Source organism: Aedes aegypti, chromosome 3, assembly GCF_002204515.2.
Source record: "Aedes aegypti strain LVP_AGWG chromosome 3, AaegL5.0 Primary Assembly, whole genome shotgun sequence".
Taxonomy (NCBI): Eukaryota; Metazoa; Arthropoda; class Insecta; order Diptera; family Culicidae; genus Aedes; species Aedes aegypti.
Window position 1 is genome coordinate 288721869 of NC_035109.1, and position 23998 is coordinate 288745866.

Consider the following 23998-nt stretch of genomic DNA (forward strand, 5'->3'; position numbering starts at 1 on the left):
GCTCCTTGATCCTAGGCAAATGAATGACCCAGGATGAAAACTATCACCACTGGAAGATAGAGGAGGATCTTCTCTTTATCGTAACATTGTTGAAAAAGATGTAAATCCATTCGTTTGCTCGGTAACAACAAGTTACACACTTTGTTACCAATGGCTTTTAGGGCGAGATCACAGGTTATGCGAGATTTTCAGTGAAATCGGTTTAAAGTTTAGCGGATATAATTTCCATTCTGTATTATTTTCGGACCGATTTAATCACATTATGCATTTTTGTAGGATCCGTTACAATATTGATTTTGTAGCAAAACATTTAATTTATTTTCATATTATGAACAACATGTTAAAATAAATGAAAATGCATCATGCGCCATTCATCAAAATTTAGAACTGATGCGCCCCCGATTTTTCGTCTCCTTTAATTTGACAGCAGCCATTGTGCCTTTTGACCTCGTCCTTCTGGTTTGACTATCATCAGCTTCGCCGTTTTGCTACGCTCTTTCATACGAACCTTCATCACTATCGCTCTTCTGCCACACTCAGGGGGAAGATGGGCAAAATTGACATCTTCTTACTTTAAGCTTTCTGCTAACGCACAAAGTTAAAATAAAAAGTGCACTGTTATTGGATGCTTTCTTCGCGAGAGTTGTCCCATTGAAGTTTTAGTGCAATTTCACCTAAAGGAACAGCTGTGCATTATATGATTGTAATTTATCAAATGAACTGTTAGGTGAACAATACTCAGTTTGGTAAAAAATGACCCACAACTTTGAAATGCTCTCAAAAATCCATATTCGAACCGATTTTTGTTGTTTTAGCTTTATATGAATATGTGGAAGGTACAATGCTCTGGGAAGTCGGGAAATTCCCAACCCGAAAAGATTTTCGACCGACGGGATTTGAGCCTATGTCGCTTAGTTTGGTCTAAGAAAAGCCATGCTGAAGGTGTCTGGGTTTGATTCCCGGTCGGTCCAGGATCTTTTCGTAATGGAAATTTCTTTAACTGCCCTGGGCATAGAGTACAATCGTCCCTGCCACACAATATACGAGTGCAAAAAGGACAACTTTGGCGAAGAAAGCTCTCAGTTAATAACTGTGGAAGTGTTCATAAGAACAATAAGCTGAGAAGCAGGCTCTGTCCCAGTGGGACGTAATACCAAAAAAGAGGAAGACCCATAACCGTTTCCGTTAGGCCAAATTATAAAAAAATATAATACATACGACAAATTGACATCACTCAACAAGTCATTATTTTGAACCTCTAAATAAAATGACGTTTCATCGCTGACGAATAAGAACATTTGACCGCAAACGCAATTGGATTTTGCCAGAGATTCCTCTAGGACCTCCCTCCAGGGAGAACTTTTGATCGCCACTAGATTTTTTAGACCGAGCTCCAGGAATACCTTCAGAAATTCTGTCAGATGATTCTCTAGGGGTTTTCCCACAAATTATTCTAGGGATTTCTGCAGGAAAATCTCTACAAGGTGCTCCGCGACACTTTTAAAAATATTGGTAGCTCCTTTAAATTAAAACTTTTTACTAGAAACACATTAGAAATTATTTAAAATGTTTATCAAGCCAAGTCAGAATTTGCAATAGCACAACCTGGATTGAATAAACCATTATAACATAAAATTTGATCGATTGGTATCAGAAGGCCGGCTCCAAAGGCACGTTCCCCGCCATTTGGGAGATTTGTGCCATACTCTTGTTTTGTGGTTTCGAACATGTGAGGGTGCATCTCTTTATCTCCAATCTAAGACAGTGAATCAATTGTCACCCAACACGCAGCAACAAAGACATTGTCATCTCCTTTTCTTGTTGCAACAATTCCATTCCGCAACATCAGTTTATCATCACTTGTACAGAATATGACAATGATCGAACACCACGTGCGCAGCGATTTTATGGGCTTCCGTTGCTATTTTCGAGAATTTTCCTTGTGTTGGTAAACATTGACACATTATCGAACAGTATCCATAAAACAAATTTGGTTTTGTGTTTAAAATAACTTATTAATCACGAGTTGAAAACGTTACAATAATGTTGCGCTCTGTGATTGTCATGACAATTTTGCTTTTGATTGTATCCTTATCCACAATAGTTGGGACAAACGGTTGTGAGCGAGCTTGCTTTGTTGTTTGTTTTTCGTCTGTTTTGATGACAATTTGATTCACTGCTCTAAGATGTTATGGTTCATGATAAAATAGCAAGGTTGCTGGTACCAATGGTTGTATATTTGTAGATAAAAACGATATGCGCTATGTATTGATGGATAAAATCAAAATTCAGCTTAAATAATTGAAGTTTTCGCAAAAAAAAATTGCTTCCTTGCACCACTAGTTGCTGCCATGTTCCAGTAGTAAATCAACTATTTTGTTTGACATTCCAAACACCTACTACTGCAGCACTAGTGCAACTACTGGATGGAACACGAGTACCAATAGTGGCTCAAGCAATATTCCCACCCTTTTTCTATTTTTCCCATATAATATCTCTTTTAAGACTTCTCGTTAACTTTTTTATAGGAACGCGCGGATGACTTCAGTCGTTTAAGCTTCTTCTTTGGAATTATAACTCGAATATTTTTCCATTTTTTTTAACTTAAACGCGTGGGTTTCAAAGGGCTCCATGCTTAAATTTCCAAGAAAATTATTCATTCATTTCAATTCCAAATAGAAAGCAAAAGCTAAAAAATTATTAACCACAGAAGTTTTGCAGATTATACCATCAAATGAAATGCTGAAATGTCTCAATATAAAATCAACTGTTTGAAATTGAATTCAAATTAATGAACAGTAACTAATAAAATACTATCTTCTCGATACTCGTTCGAATTATTGGATTGAATGTGGATTCATTCTGATTTCACTCGGAGTTGCAATATTGAGCAAGTGCTCCGCGGAACAATGTGATCATAAAAAGTGCTCCGCGAATCAAAATGTCTGAAAACCCCTGCTAGAGAGCTTCCTCCAGAAATCCTTCCAGTGACTCCTCCAAGGATTCCACCAGGAAAACCTCTACGAAAATTCTTGGCTTTATCTTTGAATTCCACCAGGGATCTTGAAGAATTACTCCTGTTATTTCTCAAATGATTTCTGCGAAAATTCCTACAAGCATACTTGCAGAAATTGCCCCATGTAGACCTCTCGAAATTCCTACAGAAATTATTCCGATGATTTCTTCAGAGATTCCTCCAGGGATTCCACCAGGAATTGCTTCAGAGTTTCCGCCAATTCCTCCCGGGATTCCACAAGATTTTCCTTTAAGAATTTTCCTAGATATACACACTCAAACAGAGTGTGAGTGTTCGGTAAATAAATTTACCGAAACAGGTCTGTAATTCACAGAAATACCGAATTTTCGGTAATACATTGTTTTTTGACAGCTCACCAGAGATAAAATTACCGATCTCCGGTGATCTGGCGCTGAACTGCCAAAAAAATTACAGAATCGTCTGTGAATCGACAGTATTACCGAGAACGGTAAAATGTTTAACTGAAGTTTCGGTAATCCATGCGTTAGATTACCGAAATCAGTAATTCGGCTGAATGACAGCGTCAAGTTGTGTTTTTTTCTTTGTCGTTGCAATCAAATTGCTGGTGGACTGTATGTTGTCTCGATCTCGATAGAAAATATGTTCTGGAGATTTTCTTAACGTGGGAATATATTAGAGGTGAGTAAAAATAGTATACAAATGATTTATTTACGAACTGACATAATTAATTACGACAGGTCGCTGCTGACCACTGCTCTACCGCAATTCTCCCGCTGCTCTGCACGAGTCCCAGCTGCATTGAATAGCTAATGTATTATGGATTGATTTCTGCTGCTAGATCGTTCATGCCTGATTATTGTGTTCCGATGATGCTTCTTTGTTCATTAGTATAGTATTATAAGATGAAATAAAAGTGAACCATTGATGAAAAACGTTGTCTTTTTCCCAAACAAGAAAGTGGTATTTCGGGGGGAGAAAACAAGCACCGTAATTACAGATCTTCGGTAAACGTTTACCGAAGAGTCGGTAGTTTTGACAGATGAGCTTTAAAATGCAAATTACCGAATGGTCGTTAATCGGCTCGTTTACCGAAACGATTACCGATCGTTCAGCTGTTGAGATTTCGGTAATGAGATTACCGAGTTCGGTGATTTGATCTAAGTGTGTATCTCTAAGAAAATCACTACATGAAACAATCCAAAGAGGAATCCTTGGAAAATTCTTAGAAAAAATCTTGCAGGAGGCTTTGGATGAATATCCAAGTAAATCTTTGGAGGAATCCCAAGAAAATCACTGTAACAATTTTTATAGGAACCAATATTGAGATTCTTCTTGGAGAAATTCCTGAAGAAATTACTAGATAAATTTTTGGAGGAATCCCTAGAGAGATTTTCCTGAAATTCCTGGATCTTTGAATGAATCAATCAATGGGTTAATTGATGAAGGGATCTTTGAAGGATTACCAGGGTAAATTGCTAAAGGATTCCCTGGAGGCATCTCAGGAGGGATCCCTGGAGAAATTCCTGATGTAATCTTTGATGGAATCCCTGGAAGAATCACTGTGAAAAATACGCTTGGAAGAATCCTTGCAGAGATATTTCCTGACAAACCCGTAGATGATACTTGGAGAAATTAATGGATGAATATCTGGAGGGATCCATAAAGGAATTTTCGTAGAGGATTCTGGGTAGAGATTTTTTTAATGTAATCCCTAAAGAAATTCTTAGGATATTTTTTGATAAAATTCCTAGAGGATGATTCCATGGTTAATCTATGGAGGAATTTCCAAAGGAATGAATTCCCGGATAAATTTTTAGAAAGCCAGAACGAAACTGTAAGGAAATTGCTGAGGTAATCCATGGAACATTCCTTTGAGTAATTCACGTAGCGATTTTTCAAGAGGTACTTCTTAACGAATAGGAATCCCCCCAAAAAATCGTAAATTAATTTCTTGTAGAATCCCTGGAGGAATTTCTGATGGATTTCCTGGAGAATTTGCTGATGGAATCCCTGGAACGATCCCTGGAGGAATTCATGGAGCCCTTAAGAGGGCTACCTGCGGATATCCCTGCATGTGTTTTTGGTGGAATCCATGGAAAAATTCCTGAAGAAATATCTAGAGTAATCCTTGAAGAGATTATTCTAGTGCAACCCCTGGAGAAAGACTTGGAGACACCTCTGCATGGATCCCTATAGTGTTTTTCCAGGATGAATCCTCGAAGGAGTCTCTGAAAGAACACCAGTATAAAACGCTTGAAGAATTCCTAGAGGAATATCTGGAAGGATTCTTGAAAGAATTCTTGGTAAAATTCCTGGAGGAATCACAGGAAAAAAAAATGACTTGAAGGATTCTCTGGAGGCATTCTTGCGGAAATTGAGTGAATGTTCTTCCTGGAGGAATCACTGGTATTATCTCTAGTGGAATACCCGGAGAAATCGCTGTAAAGATTGCTGCAGATTATCTCGGAATTCCTAGTAAATCTCTCTTCGAAGGAATTCCTGGAGAAACGAGTGATCCAAAGAGCCATTCTTAGTAAATTTATGGAAAGATTTGAATGCTACAATTATGAGTATCCAAAATGTTTAAATTGATAAAATGAACAGTCATTTTGAAGTGTTGAAAAAGGAAAATACATTCACAAATCATGTCAAAAGGTTGTAATACAAAAGAGGTTTAAAGTTTTCATATTGAAATCGGTGTTTTCAGTGCGTCAGTAGTGTCCGGTTCGCTTAGTAACCGCAATATCGCTCATCCGTGTGTTATGTTCACGTATTCATTTCAAATTATATCTTTACCGTTTACCAAAACGAATCCCTTCCCATATTCAAACTCCCAGTGTTTTCTTGTGGATGTGCAGAGGACTCCTCGTAACACGTTAACATATCCCTCCCGTCTCCAAATTCGGACGCAGCCGGGCGCCGGTATTACACATTGAAAATGCTGCTGATCCTAAGTAGTGTCTTTTGATTCCCTGTGTAAGTACAGCTGTTCTTGCAATAACGGAGTAGCAACTGCGGGCGGTCAATCATGATCATGCTTGCATTAAAAAAGTGTCCAAGTCTCCCAAAAGAGAGCTGTCAACACTCCTGCCATTTAGCTGGTCTTGCTTTTCAAGCCATATAAAGAGCCTTCGGCAATGGCTGGCACAAAGTTTTGATCGTAAAATTATGATCTTAATTATCCAATATACGTTGTTAGAAATCAAAGATACATAGATAGATAACTTCATTCAAGAGATTCGCAACCCGAGGCTGACATATCTCTTTCGAATTAAAAGTTATATATCAAATTGTACACTTCAGGTTAATTATTAGAACTTAAAAATTATAGATTTCATGTAGAATAGCTGGTATTCCTCAAGGCAACATTCCGGGAAAAATATTGCACAATATTTGCACATTTAACTTACTTGAATACCTGAGTTACATAGCAATAGCATACATGGAAAGTTTCAGCCCATTGTGCACAATCGACGTATTTGATATGAAGAATGACCCATTCTAATCCCAGTTCATATGATGTAATATAACGGCACCTACCTTCTGGTTCTCCCGGAACTTCCTCTTGGACGGGCTGACCGGTGGCGACCTCTGTACCGACCCCGAACGTCTCAGCTCGCCGCCAACCGATTGGTTGCTGTCGATCGAGTTACACAAACTGAACGGCTGACGAGGAAGCGATACCGCAATCTCCTTCGACGAGTCGCCGAAGCTACTCAGCAGACTTCCTCCGGTTTTCCCCAGGAGGCTGCCTTCGCGCGATACAAACGACGGAAAACTGAGATTCTCCTTGACTTCCTTTTCCCGAGCAAAATGCGCTCGAAGACGCCGATAGGATGGCCGATGGTGTTCGATAATGTCACGCCACCCGGTGGAAACGCGCACCACCCGAACCAGATCGCTGTCGTTCAGATAATCCAGGACTATCCCCAGCGCATCCTTGTCATGCTCGTTGAGCCACTTGAGAATGTTGAGACGCTCAACGTTCACGTAGGATGGACGACGATACGTTCCGGGAATGAATGGCTGGGCGCGATGGATTGGCGAAGGCGGCTTGCTACGGGGTTTGTCCTTTTTCGTCGAAGAGAGACGCTTGAGACGGTTGCGAGATTTGTTGGTTGATGTTGGCGTTTTGGGGATGCTTAGAGAGACGAAAGATGGAGATTCGGTGCCAAGAATCGACGGAATGGACTTGTTGACCTCAGTGCACACGGGAGCATGTCGAATGACGCCGGAATCATCCAACGAAAGGGTTTGCTTGCTGGGAGTCTGAGGATAGGCACATTCTTCGAACGAAGGTATTTGCGATATTTGCTGCTCAAGGTCGGATTCCTTGAAGTCCGCCTCGGAAGACGGCTGAACCAAAATCGGAGCGTCCAGCAGAACGCCGAGATTGGATTGCTTCGACGGAGTGATGAGTCCCTCGAGAGGCAATTCAAAAGATTTGTCCAATGAGGATTCTTGTGCTTTTTGTGGAGTGGATTGTTTGGACAAATCTTGCTCCAGGGAAACCTGCCGTAAGGCGTCCTGCCGTTGAAATGGGGCTCTGCGATTCGCTATGACCGATTTTTCCTGCAGCACATCTCGCTTCTTATAGCTGTGCATTTTGCTGGGACTGAAGCTCTGAAACTTGCGTAAGGCGCGAGATTTACCCCCGCGCCCGGAAGCTTTTCCCTGCTGCACTGCATCCCAATCGATGTTCTCTCGGACTTCTACGTGGAAGTTAGATCTGAGACTTGCCGTCTTCGGAGTACTGGAGCGAATCAAATCAATGACGGAGCTTCTGCGACGTTTTGTATGGTAGATCGGTGAAATGTCCTCTTGATCCAGCTTCTTACAATCTCCTTCCAGGGAATCATTGAGGTCACGAGGAGGTGCCAATTCCAGTGCATCCCCATCGGAGTAAAGCTTCTCTCTGAATTCTCCGAGCTTGCGTTTGGCTGAAGCCTTATTTTTGCGGGGTGTTTGACTGCCAAGCTCAACTTTCCGATCTGATCGAACAGGGGTTTGAGTGGTTCTGCAAGGAGGTCCATAATCAGCTTTCTTCGGAGTGTATTGCTCAAACAGATTATCAAATGTCGGTTTCCGGACAAGACCTCGATGTTGTCCAACCGGTTTTCCCGTACTGTTCGGTGTGGTAAGGTGGAAATTTGAGATTCTCTCGATACTGGCCGCAGTGGTAGGGGTCAGGACATTACTGCCCCCACCCATCTGGAAGATATCTTCCGAGGATCGAGCCTCCTCGAAGCTACTGTCCGCTTCATTATCCTCCTCGATTGTGGCCAGCACCGACCGGGCAACCGAACCGGAAGCACTTATCGAATGATACGACGTGTATCCGCTATCGGTGAACTGTCCACTTCCGTCATTCCCTCCGCTGACATTGAGCGGTTTATTGTTGTTGTTGCCACGGATGGGAAATTGCAGCTGTTGGGACTCTTCCATGTTGTTTCCCTCTTTCTCTTTCCCTCACTGTCCGCAAAACATGCAAAATCCTGCTTGAGAAAGAAAACGGGTTTTAGTTCATATATTCCTCTCGGCGCACTATGGGACAGAAACCTACTTTGGTTGGTCAAAACCTCTAGCGTTCTGGGGACGCTATGTTAGGTTTGATGTCTTCGCCAAATATTTCATTGTGAATTTACTTGGAAGATGAATTCGAACGGGTTTTGCTTGAGCTGGTTCGAAAACAGCGTTTAATCTCAAGGGACATTCCTTTCAGGTGATATGAATATCGTCTAAAACTCAATGCAAAAAAACGGCCTCCGCAATAGGGTGCAGCTTTATTTTCGAAAGTTCTCAAAACCATTTCGTTTTTTTTTTTTTCAAACCAAAACCATTCGTATGCTCTTCTGAATTCAAATCACATAGAAAGAGAAATCTCAAATTTCGAGCTAAAAATATTACGCAAGCGACTTGAAGGTGTATTTTCAAGTTATGAAATATGACCTTCAGTGAAATCTTCATAATTATGTTATTTTCTATTAGCATTATTCTCTTCAAAATTGAACTTGTGGAACCTAGTTTTCTTTAAACTTTTCCTCTTTTTTCTAAAATAAAACATCTTTGTTTGACCATAACTTCACGAATTGTCAATATTCCAGCTCCTTTAACATGCTTTACAACACATTTGATTGAACAATTATTGTTTTGACTTAAATTGACGCTTATAATGAGCTGCTCGGTAATTCAACCCGCATGGTTATTAAATTAATTAACTCATTACGCGTGGTAAAGTTGGACAAATTATGGGTGAAATTATGAAATAAATCCACGTGCTCCGCTGGGATTTGAACCCAGGACTCTTATATGCTAGACGAGCGCTTTAAAGGTTATTTTTGTAGCAATAAGAAGAAAATTTGAAGAAAACTTATTTTAATTTTGATTTCAGACAATTCTGATGTGCCACAAACGCTTAAATGGTGAGGACTGCAAGCATCTAGAATCACTCAAATGGTTTTTCTGGAATTTTAAAAGGGCCACACTATGACTTTTTTAGAAATACCTTTTTGGATTGCTTCAAACTTTTCCGAAATAACTACCGACATTTTTCCAGAGATCACTTCTCGTGAAATACTTAAATACTTCATAGATTATTTCGTGATTTCTTACAGCGGCCGCTTGAAAGTAATCTATCAATTATGCACGCAAAAAAATTGTGCGGTAAGAACTACCATTTTAGGGGGTTAACTTAAGCGCTCGCACCGGCAATTTTCAGCAGACCAGAAATGCGCTTGATTTTACCATGTACATAGTTGGAATCAGATTGTTGTAAATTATTTCTGTCAAATGTACCAGTAATGCGGTGGGGTGTACCGTAAACATAGTAAATTGGTCTGAATTTCCATGGTAATTTTAAGAATGGGCGTAGTCAGCTAAAATAGTTATTTTTACTACAGAATTTTTTCCCGTGTGTGAAATGCTCCAGAATTTGCTCTAAAAATTTTGCCATGATTCCTCCTGATATCAAGAAAATTCTTAAATTACTGCAGAAAGTTATCCTCAAATTTCTTCAAGAACTTTTTGACGAGAACAACTTCATGGAATTCATACACTAAACGTTTTGCTGAATATTCTTCCACAAATTTACCTACAAAATCGTTTTACTATTTCTCCTGAGAATCCTTCAGAAATCTTTACATTGACTCTGCCAAAAGTTTTCCAGGAATTTCGTTTGGAATTTGCATGGAAATGTCTCAGGACTTCTATTAGCATTTCTGTGGGTATCTTATTTGAGTAATGTCAATAATATGATCGTTTTCACATATCCTTTCAAATATAAAATTGCATATTTAGTTCAATACATCTTTAACAACACATTTTTGTGCCGTATTATTCATCATCGGAAAGCTAAAGGCTTCAACATTTTATCATATTTCTAAAACACATCTTTGCTCCGTGGTATTTTTTTCCAGCAAATTCTCCACAGATTCCTAGAAAAAGTCCTACAATTATTCCAGCGAAAATATCTCCTGGTTCTTCCATGACTGTTGAAAACAAGGCAGAATCACCGATCTTCCAGCAGGGTAAATAAAACGCTGAGTTGAATTTTACCGCATGCTACAAAGCTAGAAACAATATTTTATTAAACGTATTACATAATACATACAAATAACTTACATATTCGGTGATTTCTACACGTTAGAATAAAATATTTGTGCCTCAGCCATTCTGTCGCTTGTTTTCACTACTTGTGACATAGTTGACATTTGGCTGGACACTTATGGTAAACAATACATTCATGAAAACTAATTCCGACATATGCTCAGGGGTTCTCAAGCTGTATTCTCACGTTACACTCCCCCCCGTAACACTTCGTGCCCAAAGTCATCGAAGTTTTACCTCTTCTCATCGTTTAGAACAGATGAGCTTGCGTGAGAATTGTTGGTTAACGGCTACACGAAAACAATCTAATCCATCGACATGGTGCTCTCAGCAGAAACTTGTGGGACATGCATTATAACTAGTTTACGAACGACCTTACGTTGCAAGTTGATTGGCGTGTAAACGGTACGCTGCTCTAGTATCGCGTCGTCCAGTTTCCACAGGTCGCGTTATTATGATGAATCGATCATTAGTTGCGCACGTCTGATAACCATTCTTCGCCCAAACTAAACATTTGATTGAGGTTTCCTACCCATAGGATGATGACGTGAGTATTGTTCCGCTTCGGGTTGAACTTCGAATATCTTTGTAGTGTTGAAAACAAGGCAGAATCACCGATCTTCCAGCAGGGTAAATAAAACGCTGAGTTGAATTTTACCGCATGCTACAAAGCTAGAAACAATATTTTATTAAACGTATTACATACTACATACAAATAACTTACATATTCGGTGATTTCTACACGTTAGAATAAAATATTTCTGCCTCAGCCATTCTGTCGCTTGTTTTCACTACTTGTGACATAGTTGACATTTGGCTGGACACTTATGGTAAACAATACATTCATGAAAACTAATTCCGACATATGCTCAGGGGTTCTCAAGCTGTATTCTCACGTTACAATGACCTTTTCAAAGATCTTTCCGTTAATTGTTTCTACGTTGTAACCAGGGTGTAGCGTACCGCGTACGAATCTAATAAAGCTCGTTCGGTAAAATGAACCAACCCCTGTCATTATACGGCCGGAAAGCCGATCGATTAATGAGTAGGCTAAGAAGCAAATCGAAAATACACCAGCAGCAGAAGAATCTGTGATCTGTGATTCCATTTAAATCCCGAAAGTTTAAACAAAGTTAAAATCTATAAACCCCAAGTGAAACATAAAAAAGGGATTATTGAAAATTTTAAGAGTTTCATAAAAAAGGTATCATGAATTTCTCCCAGAATGTAAAAATGCCCTGACGCCGCCGCCGATCAAAAACATATCGGCGCATAGGTCCATACCCTGGACGAATTTTGGGAGCAATTCCTGGGTGTAAATGTGGGAGAATTCAAACATCTATATGAGAATACCTGAAAGCATTTACTTCACTTTGTGAGAGAGAGTTTAAGCCGAAGGCTAGTTGATCTCTGACTCCTGGAAGCAATTGGAGAAAATAACGTAGGAATTCTTGCAGATCTTCCTGGAATGATTATTTGTGGATTTTGTCGGAAGATCTGTTGTACAAGTCTTTGGTAGATTTCCTATTCTACAAACTTGGGAAATCAATGGAAGAATCAGGGCTGGTAGCAGTCAGACAGTAAAATAATAGTGACTTTAGTGACCAAAATTATAAAAATAGTGACCAAATAGTGACCAAAATATGACCAAAAAGTGACTTCAAAACTACATGTAATAGTCATGAAAGTGACTATAAATGAAAATACGTTCTACGTAGATATTAACTAATCTACATTTCGGGTGAATTTTGAGTGTAGAGTGCCCATGTTCGCACAGTCGACGTAAGCGCCAATATGATCAAAATTCATATTTTCGTTGCTATGCATTTTATGCCTAATAACACACTATTTGGACGTGCAAACAGCACTTACTTGTTAGCATATGCGAATCGGCAGTCTGCTATGATCATGATTGAAACTTACTGTTGCTCACATAAAATACCAAGCGAATAAGGCCAATGCAGTAGTTAGGATTTCCATTCAAAATCAGTTTTTCAATTCCCGGATGCCCGAAAAAAACTTGATGTTTTAGTTTTTTTTTATACAAAATAGTCAAAATCGGAAGATTTGAGATTATAAGTTAAATTAATTTTGATTAATACTGTGATCTGAATATGATTTGAATTTCAAGAGTTTTTGACAAAATTATATGAATTATATGAAGTCATTGGAATTTCAGAGAGATTTTGTGTAACTGATTTTCCCAATAACAAACCTTCTAAGAGTGCCTTCGAAATTATGCGTTAGCCATAGACCATAACTGAACAAATTCTTGATCTGGTGAAACTTATGTTGGATCTTTTTAACATAAACGGTATCTTTGAAAACATTTTATTTTTCTTCTCTGAAGCTGGCTAAACTTTTGACATAAATCTAAAATTGCATCTAACAAGCAATTTATCAAAAATTTGGCTAAGAATTGCGTCAAAAACTTAACAAAAATCTGACTAAGATTGCCTTAAGGACCTCGCTTTTTATTTACTTTAAAAGATTTTTCCATGAATTCATGAACAATTTTACATGAAATTTGTTCGGATTGATTGGAAAAATACCGTTTTGATTCATATTACGGACACTTAAGGCCTTAGTGAAGTATAGAGCATACAAAATAAATCATTCTGTATGATTTCTCAGCGTTATCGAGCGTCGGAAACCCTTAGCTTTCGACTGGCGGGTAAAGAATACGCTTTCGCAAGTTGAATAATTTTAAATAAATCGAAATTTGTGGCCTTTTCATGATTCTTATTCCGGACGCTTCCTCACTTTTGCCTCATAATCCGGACACTTTAATTCGAATTCCGGACAGCTCATGGAAATCATTAATAGACAAGTCAAACCATCAGTTGAAGTCGTCAAGCTACTAAAGAGATGTCTAAGGCAGTTGAACATTATAAGTTTGCATAGATATTTTTGAGAAAAGTTTATTAAAACGAGCCACGAAAGTGAAAACTTTTGAACAGCAAAAATTGAAACATTTCGTGTGAAATGTTTCCCATACAAAGTAGAGTGTCCGGAATTTGAAGCTGTCCGTAATATGATACAAAACGGTACACTGTAAATACAAAATCTCGTCAGAGACCTCATAAGAACGTTGTCATAGATCAAGGAATACTAAATAGTCCAGACAAGGCTTCATCAAAAATCAATATCATCTCAGAAATCCGCCAATCGTACTTCTGAATTAACTGTCCAAGATTTCAGTGGATCTCCCAAGAAATTTGTCGTAAATGGCAATATCATCAACTATAACAACTTTCTACAACTTATTTTGGTGGTTTGGTGCTTAGAGATGTTCGTTCAAAATTATTTTCCCGGTGACCACCTCAAATTTTCGGTTTTCCCGTCTTATTCCCCGGCCCAGAGTGGCCACCCTGGAATTATTGAAAACAATTGTATCACTCAGTAACGACTCGTAATCTCACGTTTTATCTGTTTTACTACCCGTTTTTTATAGAAATAGTTGACCTAAGATGAAGTGATTTCATACAATGTTAGTACTCGCTTTTGATTTTTTGTTTGTTATTAAAACCCTACTCTGGTTTATCTTCGGGAGGAATTTTGACGACAATCTTTCAAATAATTGGTTAAAGATCTCTTCTATAGTCACATATTACTGCAGGAAGTACACTAGTAATTTATTCAGCAGATCTGTCAGATATTGGCCCTGGTATTCACCATAATTTATTAAAACATTACGACTACAAAATTCAGCCCAAATATTTTCTGAAATTTTCCCAGATTTTTTGTTATATTTTCCGTTGCAAATGTCTACGAAATGTTCAGGAATCCCTATCTTTTTTGACTATTAAATTTCCAAATCACACTTATTTGTCTTTATAATAATAAGGGCTCTATTTTATAAGTTGAGTCGACCAAAAACGACTCGACTGGAGTCACAGTCGACCACAAATTTTGCTCGACTCGGCTCAGTCACTCGAGTTAATCGACAGTTGTCACTCTATGTGACTGGATTACTATGGGAGTCGACGGGTGATATCTGAAATATGCATGCTTACTTCGATCGACAGTGGCTACAGGCGAGTCACATGAATCTGCTCGATTTACAAAATAGACCCCTAAATATCTATTTCTTGCTATTTGTGTATGAAAAGATAACCCAGTCTTAAATTTCAATACCGTTAGATCACGAAAATAGTGACTTAAGTGACCAATTTTCTGAAAAAAGTGACTTTAATGACTTTTTGTTGGAAATAGTGACTTTTTAGTGACTAAAAAGTGACTTGCTACCAGACCTGAAGAATTGATAAAAAAAAATAAAATGTAAAGGATGTAGAAGCGTGCTCAAGGATTTTTTGGAGAAAATTCCCCTAAGCATTCTTAGATACACGACTGGAAGAATTTCTAGGAGACTTGGTGAGGAATCAATAGAAGAATTCTTGCATGAATCACTGAAGGAGTCCCTGAAAGAAGAAATCTCTGTAGATTTTTTTTTAATAGTTCTCTCTTTTTCCAAATCAGTCTCCCAGAAATTTTCTATAGTATTCTCAATCAAGAGAGTCCTGCGTAACTTGATTTTCAATTGGACTAGTGAGCCCTAAATTAAAATTATGCGCGCTTTTAACTTGCATTGCAAGTTTTTGAGCTTTTTCGCAATTAGTTAGTAATAATTTGTTTTTCTATTACCGTCTATAATCACGGATTCGAATTTTAGTTCACATTTAGGTATTGCAATGCCGCATACTTTAACAATGGAATTTGCTGAAGTATCAAGAACATTGAGTTTTGTTTATAAAGAAATTTTAACATCAAGATTACTATCGATGTATGTTTCATATGTATTCCAGTCGGCTCGTAAATAATTGAAAGTGGAGCTGATAGGATTGAGAATCGCTTCATGGGATATTTGAAATATAACAGGGGCAAGACCAGTTGGCTACAAAGGCGACTAGAGTCGGTTAGGACCAAATCAAGGGTTTCTAGAATAGGAAAAACCAGAAAATTGAATTGAGAAATATCCTGAAGAGCATTCATCAAACAAAATTTTGCCGTTGGAATTAATTTGCGAATTATTCCATGAGCGATATTGTACATTAAAGTTACCATTCAAGTTTTTGGCAATTTTCGCAAGTCATTTGGAAGCAAATTAACTCGCTGCCCAGTGCATCTAAAAGGCAAATATGCAGCTATGCAACTATATTCACCAAGCTGAGTTGCAACACCCAAAGTTTCAAAAAGAAATGCTTTCAAACAACGAAAAGTTGATGTTTTATGCGCCTATGAATGATGATTGCAATTCCCCAGGTTTCAAATAAGTTTCAGTAATAATAATAGTATGTTATTAGCTGTTAGAAAATTTAACAAGTTGGCCTCTTTACCGTTCAAAGAACGAGCATTCCAATTTAAAATATTTGAAAAAAATATTAGGTTCCATTAGAGAAACGTAAACCGATAACAATTTTATTAGTAAATTTTACACCAACTTGGACTGCTTCAGCCATTGTGGTGGTTTCGAACATTGCATCAATAATTTGATTCAATTGTTGCGTTAATCAAAATCAAAGATGTTACTAGAAGTAGGAGCAGTATATGATGATTTTTTGTTGGAATTATCCGTTAATGAAGAGACGGAATAGAAGTTGCCTGCGGCAGCAAGTGTTTTTTTTTCATATGATTTGAAACAACTAGAACGATCCGTAGGAAGGCCATTTGAAGCGGAGGAGCTGAAACTGCCTGCTACAATATCGGCATAGTAGTTTACTTGGGTAAATCCATTCCAAAAAGATTTGAACGGCTACCGGACGAATGAAAATTAGCTTGTGAATGAGCATGATTATAATTTACCTGTTGGGTATGATTCTTGAGCAAGCGATCGTTAGCTAAAAATGAGCATTGTTGGAGATTCTGTCTGGGGAATTTCGGGAACGAAAAACGTGACCGTTCATCTGCCTGGTACGAGCCCCGACGATTCATTTATGTAAAATGTATTATTAGTTCTATTTTTTTTTCACATTTATCCATAAAGTTGCAAATGGGAAAGTTGTAGATCTAGCTAAAACCCACAACTATGCTGAAGGTAGCACGCCGTAAACTTTAAAATCTTGTAAGTTACTGACGAATTTCGAGTTTTTAAGTCTATTTTTGAAATGAATTTTTAAAGTTACAAAAAAAAAACAGTTTTTGCCTAATGTATGGCCTTTTGAATGCTGCTAAGAGAAAACTTTTATCGAAACAACTCCATGAGTTATGGGCATCTAAAGCCAGGGATGCCAAGTCAAATTTTAAAAAATCTGGAAGATTTCGAAAATTTTTCTGGAAAAGTCTGGATCGCTTATGTTGTATATCGGGGACGGACCTGGTGTAGTGGTTAGAACACTCGCCTCTCACGCCGAGGACCTGGGATCGAATCCCATCCCCGACATGGTCACTTATGACGTAAAAAGTTATAGTGACGACTTCCTTCGGAAGGGAAGTAAAGCCGTTGGTCCCGAGATGAACTAGCCCAGGGCTAAAAATCTCGTTAATAAAGTCAAATCAATCAATCAATGTTGTATATGGAGAACCTTACAAATTATTAACAGAACCTTACAAATTCATTTTAAATTTTATCTGGATCTTCCAGATTTTTGTAAAATGGAGTCTCAAAAATCTAGAATATTCCAGACAAATCTGGAAGGTTGGCAACGCTGTCTAAAGCATTCATAAATTTTCACTTAAATTTGCTTATAATTTCAAAATTACAAGAAATAGAAACTTGCAATGTTCAGCAAAAATGTTTATTATTACTCCCTCTACAACTCTTCTGAAGACCACATTCACGTAAAACTAAAAACAAAAAAAATGACCGAAATAACTGATTTTTCGGGTTCTCAAACTTAAAACTTCAGAATCAATTTGCTTAGCTCAAATGTAGAGTTAGATCAAAAGTGTCTTCGACAAAGTTGTTCAAAATAGCATTTTTAAAAGCTTACAGAGAAGCGCAGCCACATGCTTGATGTAATAGCAAAATAGTTTGCGTAAAATCTTCAACTTAAATAAGGACCACCTTATTCAACGGTTTTTAGACGATGCTAAACTCAATTACGAATAACTTCGCTGAAGACATCGAACGACTAAAATCAACGAGAACAGTGAGAAACACTTTTTTCCTGGATTCGGACCATTGTTAGCCTTGCAGAACGCTGGAGGTTTTGGCCAACCAAAGTATGTATCTGTCCCATAGTGCGGCGGAATGTTCCCCTCAATGTAAACTTACCAACTTCTTCAACATGCATAGATAAATGTTACGATTCTTTGAACGCCTCTTTGGGATCCTTGGTTATTTCCTTTTCTTACATAAAACTTCCGCCTGACAATAACTGATGCAACAACAATCCAACGCAATTATTATTCAACACTCTTATCGATATTCTTTCCCTCTTTTTTCACGGACAGCACATCACACACAAGGATTCTCGAGAGGAAACGCAACGAAAAAAAAAAAACGAAAAGTGTCCTCTACATCATCAAGCATCAGGCGGAGGAAAACATGAGCGATTTCTCAAATTTCGACGGACGAAAAACCGCTACTCCTAGCGCTCCATGGAACGAAAAAAAAAAAAGGTTTCTTACTTCAGCTAAGATTCGCGCATCTAGGCATTCGTTTTTAATTTATTCCGATAAAACAACACACAACACTAAAACACTCGCGAATGATTGTTCTTTTCTGGATTTCTACGTCGTTTGGGCTGCTGATGGCCGAGCGCGAACGAAACTCATTCAGCTGTGGCCACTTTTGTTAGCTCGCGAGAATGATGGTGGCTTTCTTTTTTTTTTTTCGCGATCCGCAATAAAAAACGCGTACATCTGAACTGTCTGTCGCACTCGTCGTCGCACTGCTACTGACACAAGGAAATCATCATCGAAATTGTTACCAATACAGTTGCGCAAACCGATGATGATTTTTTGTTTATCAGCCGCCTCGGCTGTGAGGCACATGCAACATAAAATAGAGGGATTTTTTTTATTCGAGCTTCGCAACTTGTGCACGGAGAAATCATGCAACCCAAAAACTGTGTTCAATTTGAGTAATGGTTAACACTCAAGATAATACCTCCCTTAAATATGTGCAATTGCATATACAGAGCTCAATTTTTGATTTTCATTAGATTTATTTGCCCCACATACTCACCATATTCTCATCGAATACTTTCTATCTGGGTCATATTAAAGGTATGTGTAGAATTTACTTATGTGTATCCCATACCACATGGTATAAACGAAGATGGCCGCCGAAGAAGAATTATATCGTTTTCTATTGATAACTTGAAGGTATTTATTTGAATATAAATCATATAAAAAAATGTTAGAAATTATAATTCATCAACACATATCGTCTTTGCAGGTGTGGAAATACTTTCCCATCAACTATAGGCAAATATAATGCGCCACCGTCATAGAGGTCGCTGGAGAAGAACGAGTGAAATGTCACTGAAAATGTTTGTTTACGTCCAAAATTCAATTCTTCAACCCAAAAATTAGTTCATAATCAATCGATTATTGAACTATTTTGTACCATTATTCTTGCCATACGTGTGATTTCACAACAAATTTAACCACTAACAAAGAATCCGGAAGTTTATAACCTATGTTGCCAAACACCAATTTTCCAATTTTATCCCACTAATCGTACATGAGCACTGACCGGATCTGTACTTTATCAAAGGAAAAAAAGTTTATTCTGTTTCTCAATGATCTCTGATCGTCTACAAAATAACTATTCCGAGAAAAAGTGTAAATTGTGTGGTCCTTCCTATGCTGCACACGGTAAGTTCTCAACCCAACCTCTTTTTTGCCGGTTCTCCTACTAGCCACCAGATGTCGGAGTGATCGTTTAGCTTTGAAAATATTTGCCCATCACCACTGGAAGATGCTCTGGCGAGTTTTAGCAGTTAGCAGAAAAGGATTAGACTTTGGCGAGAGCAAATTACGAGGTGAGGTAAAAATGTAAAATAAACATGCTTATGGTCTGTGCATCAATCTGTGCTTATAGTATACGTGCATCAATATCCGAAATATATCTGATTCAAACAAAATTGTGTACCATGTGTTTTATGAATGAAAAAACATTGTAAACATCTTAATAGAGTAGATCAATATATTCCATTGAGGAATTCCCTGAAAAGTATGTGTCTAGTCCGTAGATTATATGTGCAGACATCATTCATTTCATACATCATGGTAATTTTCAGCGTTATGAAATAAATGAATGAGCCCTTGGCGAAATAAATGTACTTACTGGGTCGATCGCAGTTGTCATTTTTGATGTGAATTGCTGTTTTGTAAATATGATTTCAGTTTAACTCGACTGTTTTCCTTCGACGGCAATCCGACGGCGATTTTTTTCTACACTCAACGCTAGATTGTCGCTCACAAATACCAACAAAATGTAACTATTTGTCGAACTGTTAAAATGTAGTTCAATATTGTCAAATGCAAATGTGTGAGTGTGTTGCACAAATTAAAACAAAAACAATTTGCCGAATGGTGGCGTAATGTTTCCACCATATCTTGCTTGAATCCATTCCCATATAATTTAACAATATCAGAGCAGTACCATTTATTGTTACTAATAGGTATGGGTTAATCATACTGTTTGAAATGGTTTACATTAATTTTGCCACAAAATGGACAGTATATCTACCTTTTGGGAAACTGTTGATGAGAAATTTTGTTCGAGAAAATCGACGTTTTCAAATGGTTACATAACTTAACCGCCTATTCCCCACGTTGTGATTTTCCTATTTACCGTTTGTCGAATTGTTAAAAACGTTTCGGGTATGGTGGATATATTGTTATTTTTCATTGTAACCAAAATGTTTCAGATATTGTTGCAAATTGTTGTGGACCTTTCGAGAAACTGTACTGATATAGTTCTTGTTTATGCGGGATGTTTCTAAGGGAAATAAATAACGTATGCATAATTATTGGATTACGATGCTTTATTGCATTTTTACCCTATCCCATACTGGTATGTAAGTGTTATACCATAAGAATCAAATATTTGAATTGAATAGGGTCCTAAAGCCCTGTCCCAATTTTAGTATCAAACGCTTAAGTTTAGGGCAGAAACACATGTTTACTCAATTCTTAAGGCGGCATCCACAAATTACGTAACGCTCTAGGGGGAGGGGGGGAGTAGGCTCAAGCGTTACGGCTCATACAAAAATTTGAAATTTTTCATACAAAAAGCGTTACGGAGGGGGGAGGGGGGTCACAAATTTCAAATTTTAGCGTTACGTAATAAATGGACGCTGCCTAAATGATTTTCATTGATTTAAGCCAAGTACGGACCTGAAACGTAAATCACTCAAGTAAAATTTCTCCTTTTTACCGAAGTAATTTTGACAGCTGATTCAGTATGAGCGTAATGTCACTTTTACTTGCGGAATAATTGAGCGGCACATTTTTCCGTTCGGAAAAGTGACAGCTCCCTTTGATTTGTACGGCAGGCGTTACCGACGTTATGAAATCAGCTCTACTTCGCAGCAGCGTACAGCTCAAGTAATTTCGGTAGCGAAATCATTCCTTGACCGTTTCTTGTCCTATCCTTTTGCACAGTACTTATGATCAGCGTACCGGCCATTAAGTACAAAAAACATTTTTCTATGATTTTTGAGATTTTGTCACGCCCCTTGGTTTTAACTCAAATTTTGGGTATATTTTGTTTTCCGTGTCCCTTCCGAAATGTCAGATAGGAAAAACTCCAGTGTTAAAACTATAAGCCCTGTGGCAATTTTGTCGAAAAAGTGAATGTCAAACATGATCACAAGTGTCAAGGTTCATATATGGAACTATTTTTAAAATTGAATTTTAAAAAGGTTATAGCCATTATTTAAGCTAGAAAAATTGCTAAAGTAGTTGCAAGAACATGCTCTTTCGTATTATTAAATAAAAACAAAAATTCATTAAACATTTTAGGACCCAATTCATTAAATAAGAAATGATGAAACAAATTAATACGTGAAGAGAAAAATAATGCTTCAACTTGATCAACTATTTACTCAAATCATCATAGTTCCTTAAATAACTTACTTCAGTTGTACATTATTAAAGCATTCCTCCTCCTGAATTCCTCCTCCATCCGGCAAGCGGCATCAATTTTGGTGCGCAGTTCATACGGGGATTGGGTTTGAACCAAACATCCAACAGATTGGCGAAATAAATGTGCTTACTGGGTCAATCGCAGTTGTCATTTTTGATGTGAATTGCTGTTTTGTAAATATGATTGCAGTTTAACTCGACTGTTTTCCTTCGACGGCAATCCGACGGCGATTTTTTTCTACACTCAACGCTAGATTGTCGCTCACAAATACCAACAAAATGTAACTATTTGTCGAACTGTTAAAATGTAGTTCAATATTGTCAAATGCAAATGTGTGAGTGTGTTGCACAAATTAAAACAAAAACAATTTGCCGAATGGTGGCGTAATGTTTCCACCATATCTTGCTTGAATCCATTCACATATAATTAAACAATATCAGAGCAGTATCATTTATTATTACTAATAGGTATGGGTTAATCATACTGTTTGAAATGGTGAACAGCTTTGAGGTCCATATGATTATACATAAAAACAACTATTTTTGATACATTAACCGTACCCGTTACAAGATGTTTATTATTCTTAAAGTAAGACAAACTGTATTTTGCTATGCGGGTTGATTCCTGTTAATGCTTGGTATATGACTGAGCTATATACAAGAGTGTTTAAAAAAAAACGTCGGTGTCTAATTTATTTCTCTAGTAATTAAATACTAATGATAATATTTGAGTTTTCTCTGGAACACAGACTATAGAAGACTAGTGAAGATATATGTAATTAGGTACCTTTAAAAAAACAGGGGATAATCTCGCTTAATAAAACAGCCCAAAGCGTGACTGAAGCGATTCAAGACCCCTTTTTTCGTTAGGTTGGTGTGGACTGCGGAGGATTCAAAACATATTTTGTCTTCGACCATCTTTTGTCTAGTTTTTAACATTCAACACATCCAACTGTCCCTCACAATTGCTAATCATAGTACTGAAAAAAGCTTATTGTTTGCCCAGTCCGGTCATCCCGCATTAATCCAAACCACATCAAAACCTCACTGAATATGCTCTATGGTTCACTTTCAACCATTGTCAGTAAGGTACATTCGACCATAAGCGTACTATTGCTGGGTAATGTTTCGACTGTAACAGCTAAGGTTTCCGAAGATCCGACCATACGATCAACGGGTTGTTAAGAATGTTTACCGTTCCGAAATTCATTATTTCTCAAGCAAATTTCAAACGACAACCACAACGGGAGCATACCTAGTGAGGTAGAAAAATTTACTACCGGAGAATTGGAACTATAGTTGTGGTACAATCTTACAATAAAAACAAACATTTGGTGATATCAGGTCCGTCACACTCGCGCTCAGATTGGGTACCACTTCTAGTACTGCATTTCGTCCCTCGGTAGTGCAAAAGGTACCCAAGTTTGATAGATCGCAGTACACTTTGAACGGCATTCTAGATTACCTTATGAGCCATAAAATTATGGGCAACTGCAAGGGACATGGGGGTCTTTAATTTGTCTTTGGTGATATGGTTCATGTTGAATCGTTTTTTTTTTCTTTTTTCGTTTGAAACAATATCGAATCACAATATAATTTGGAGCATTCGGAAGCTTATTTATTACAACACATATTCGTTTTCCAAATAAAGCGCACGAGTAGGTATAAAATCCTGAAGCGGCCGAAAAGATCCAGCTGAGCGGCATGTAGGGCATTTGCCAGCGCACGTGGGGTAAACTTAGGTGCAGGAAAAAAGTTGTTGTCTTTTCCCGAAGCGCTTCCACGATTGAAGCCCGGCGCTTCTTCCGACAGTTGGGCTCAGCATATCTGGTCCACATTCTGAACATCCGCTACTGTTCCTGCTGCCGGTGTTGTCGACACCCGCGATATTTTTCCGAGAAAATCGAGCATTCTGTGTGATGCACAACGGTTCTGACAATGAAAGAAAAAAAATAGTATTTCTCGATTACTTATTCAAATCGACGTAAGTAACTTCCATACGGTTTTGAGAAAATTAATTCAGAAGAATCATAACCTGTCTTCTAAAAGTGTTTTAAAATGAATCACCTTTTTAAAATTTTTTCGCCGTGTACATTGCTTAAATTTTGCATATAATAAGCTCGCGATAAAAAACTAGGGAGTTCCTGTTATTTCCCACAACAATTTTATTACAAAATCATAAGCCGATTTATTCAGTTACTTTCGACGTTTTTGTATCAGTGTAAAATCGGCTCAAGTAGTGTTTTGTTTTGATTCGTGGATAAGTCACTTTGTCTCTCCATACAGCGGAGCGGCGAAAGTAGTGGTTAGGTAGCGAAAGTTGAAAATCTTACTTTCGTCGTTTTGTAAATCCGG

The 23998-nt window shown here is 37.8% G+C and overlaps 1 protein-coding gene across 2 annotated transcripts in view; it reads right to left on the reverse strand.

Moving 5' to 3' along the window:
• The window catches only part of LOC5576092, a 34247-nt gene extending 15820 nt beyond the window's left edge, over nucleotides 1-18427 (reverse strand). The window contains exons 1-2 of one of the 2 annotated variants that reach the window (XM_021855380.1): nucleotides 17817-18427; nucleotides 6539-8493 (exon numbers count right to left, since the gene is read on the reverse strand). In XM_021855380.1, coding sequence (XP_021711072.1) covers nucleotides 6539-8443 — 1905 coding nt within the window. In that variant the 5' untranslated portion in view covers nucleotides 8444-8493; nucleotides 17817-18427. Of the gene's footprint in view, nucleotides 1-6538; nucleotides 8497-17816 lie in introns of both variants that reach the window. The other variant, XM_021855381.1, reaches the window with a different exon arrangement.
• Nucleotides 18428-23998: the final 5571 nt, after the last annotated feature.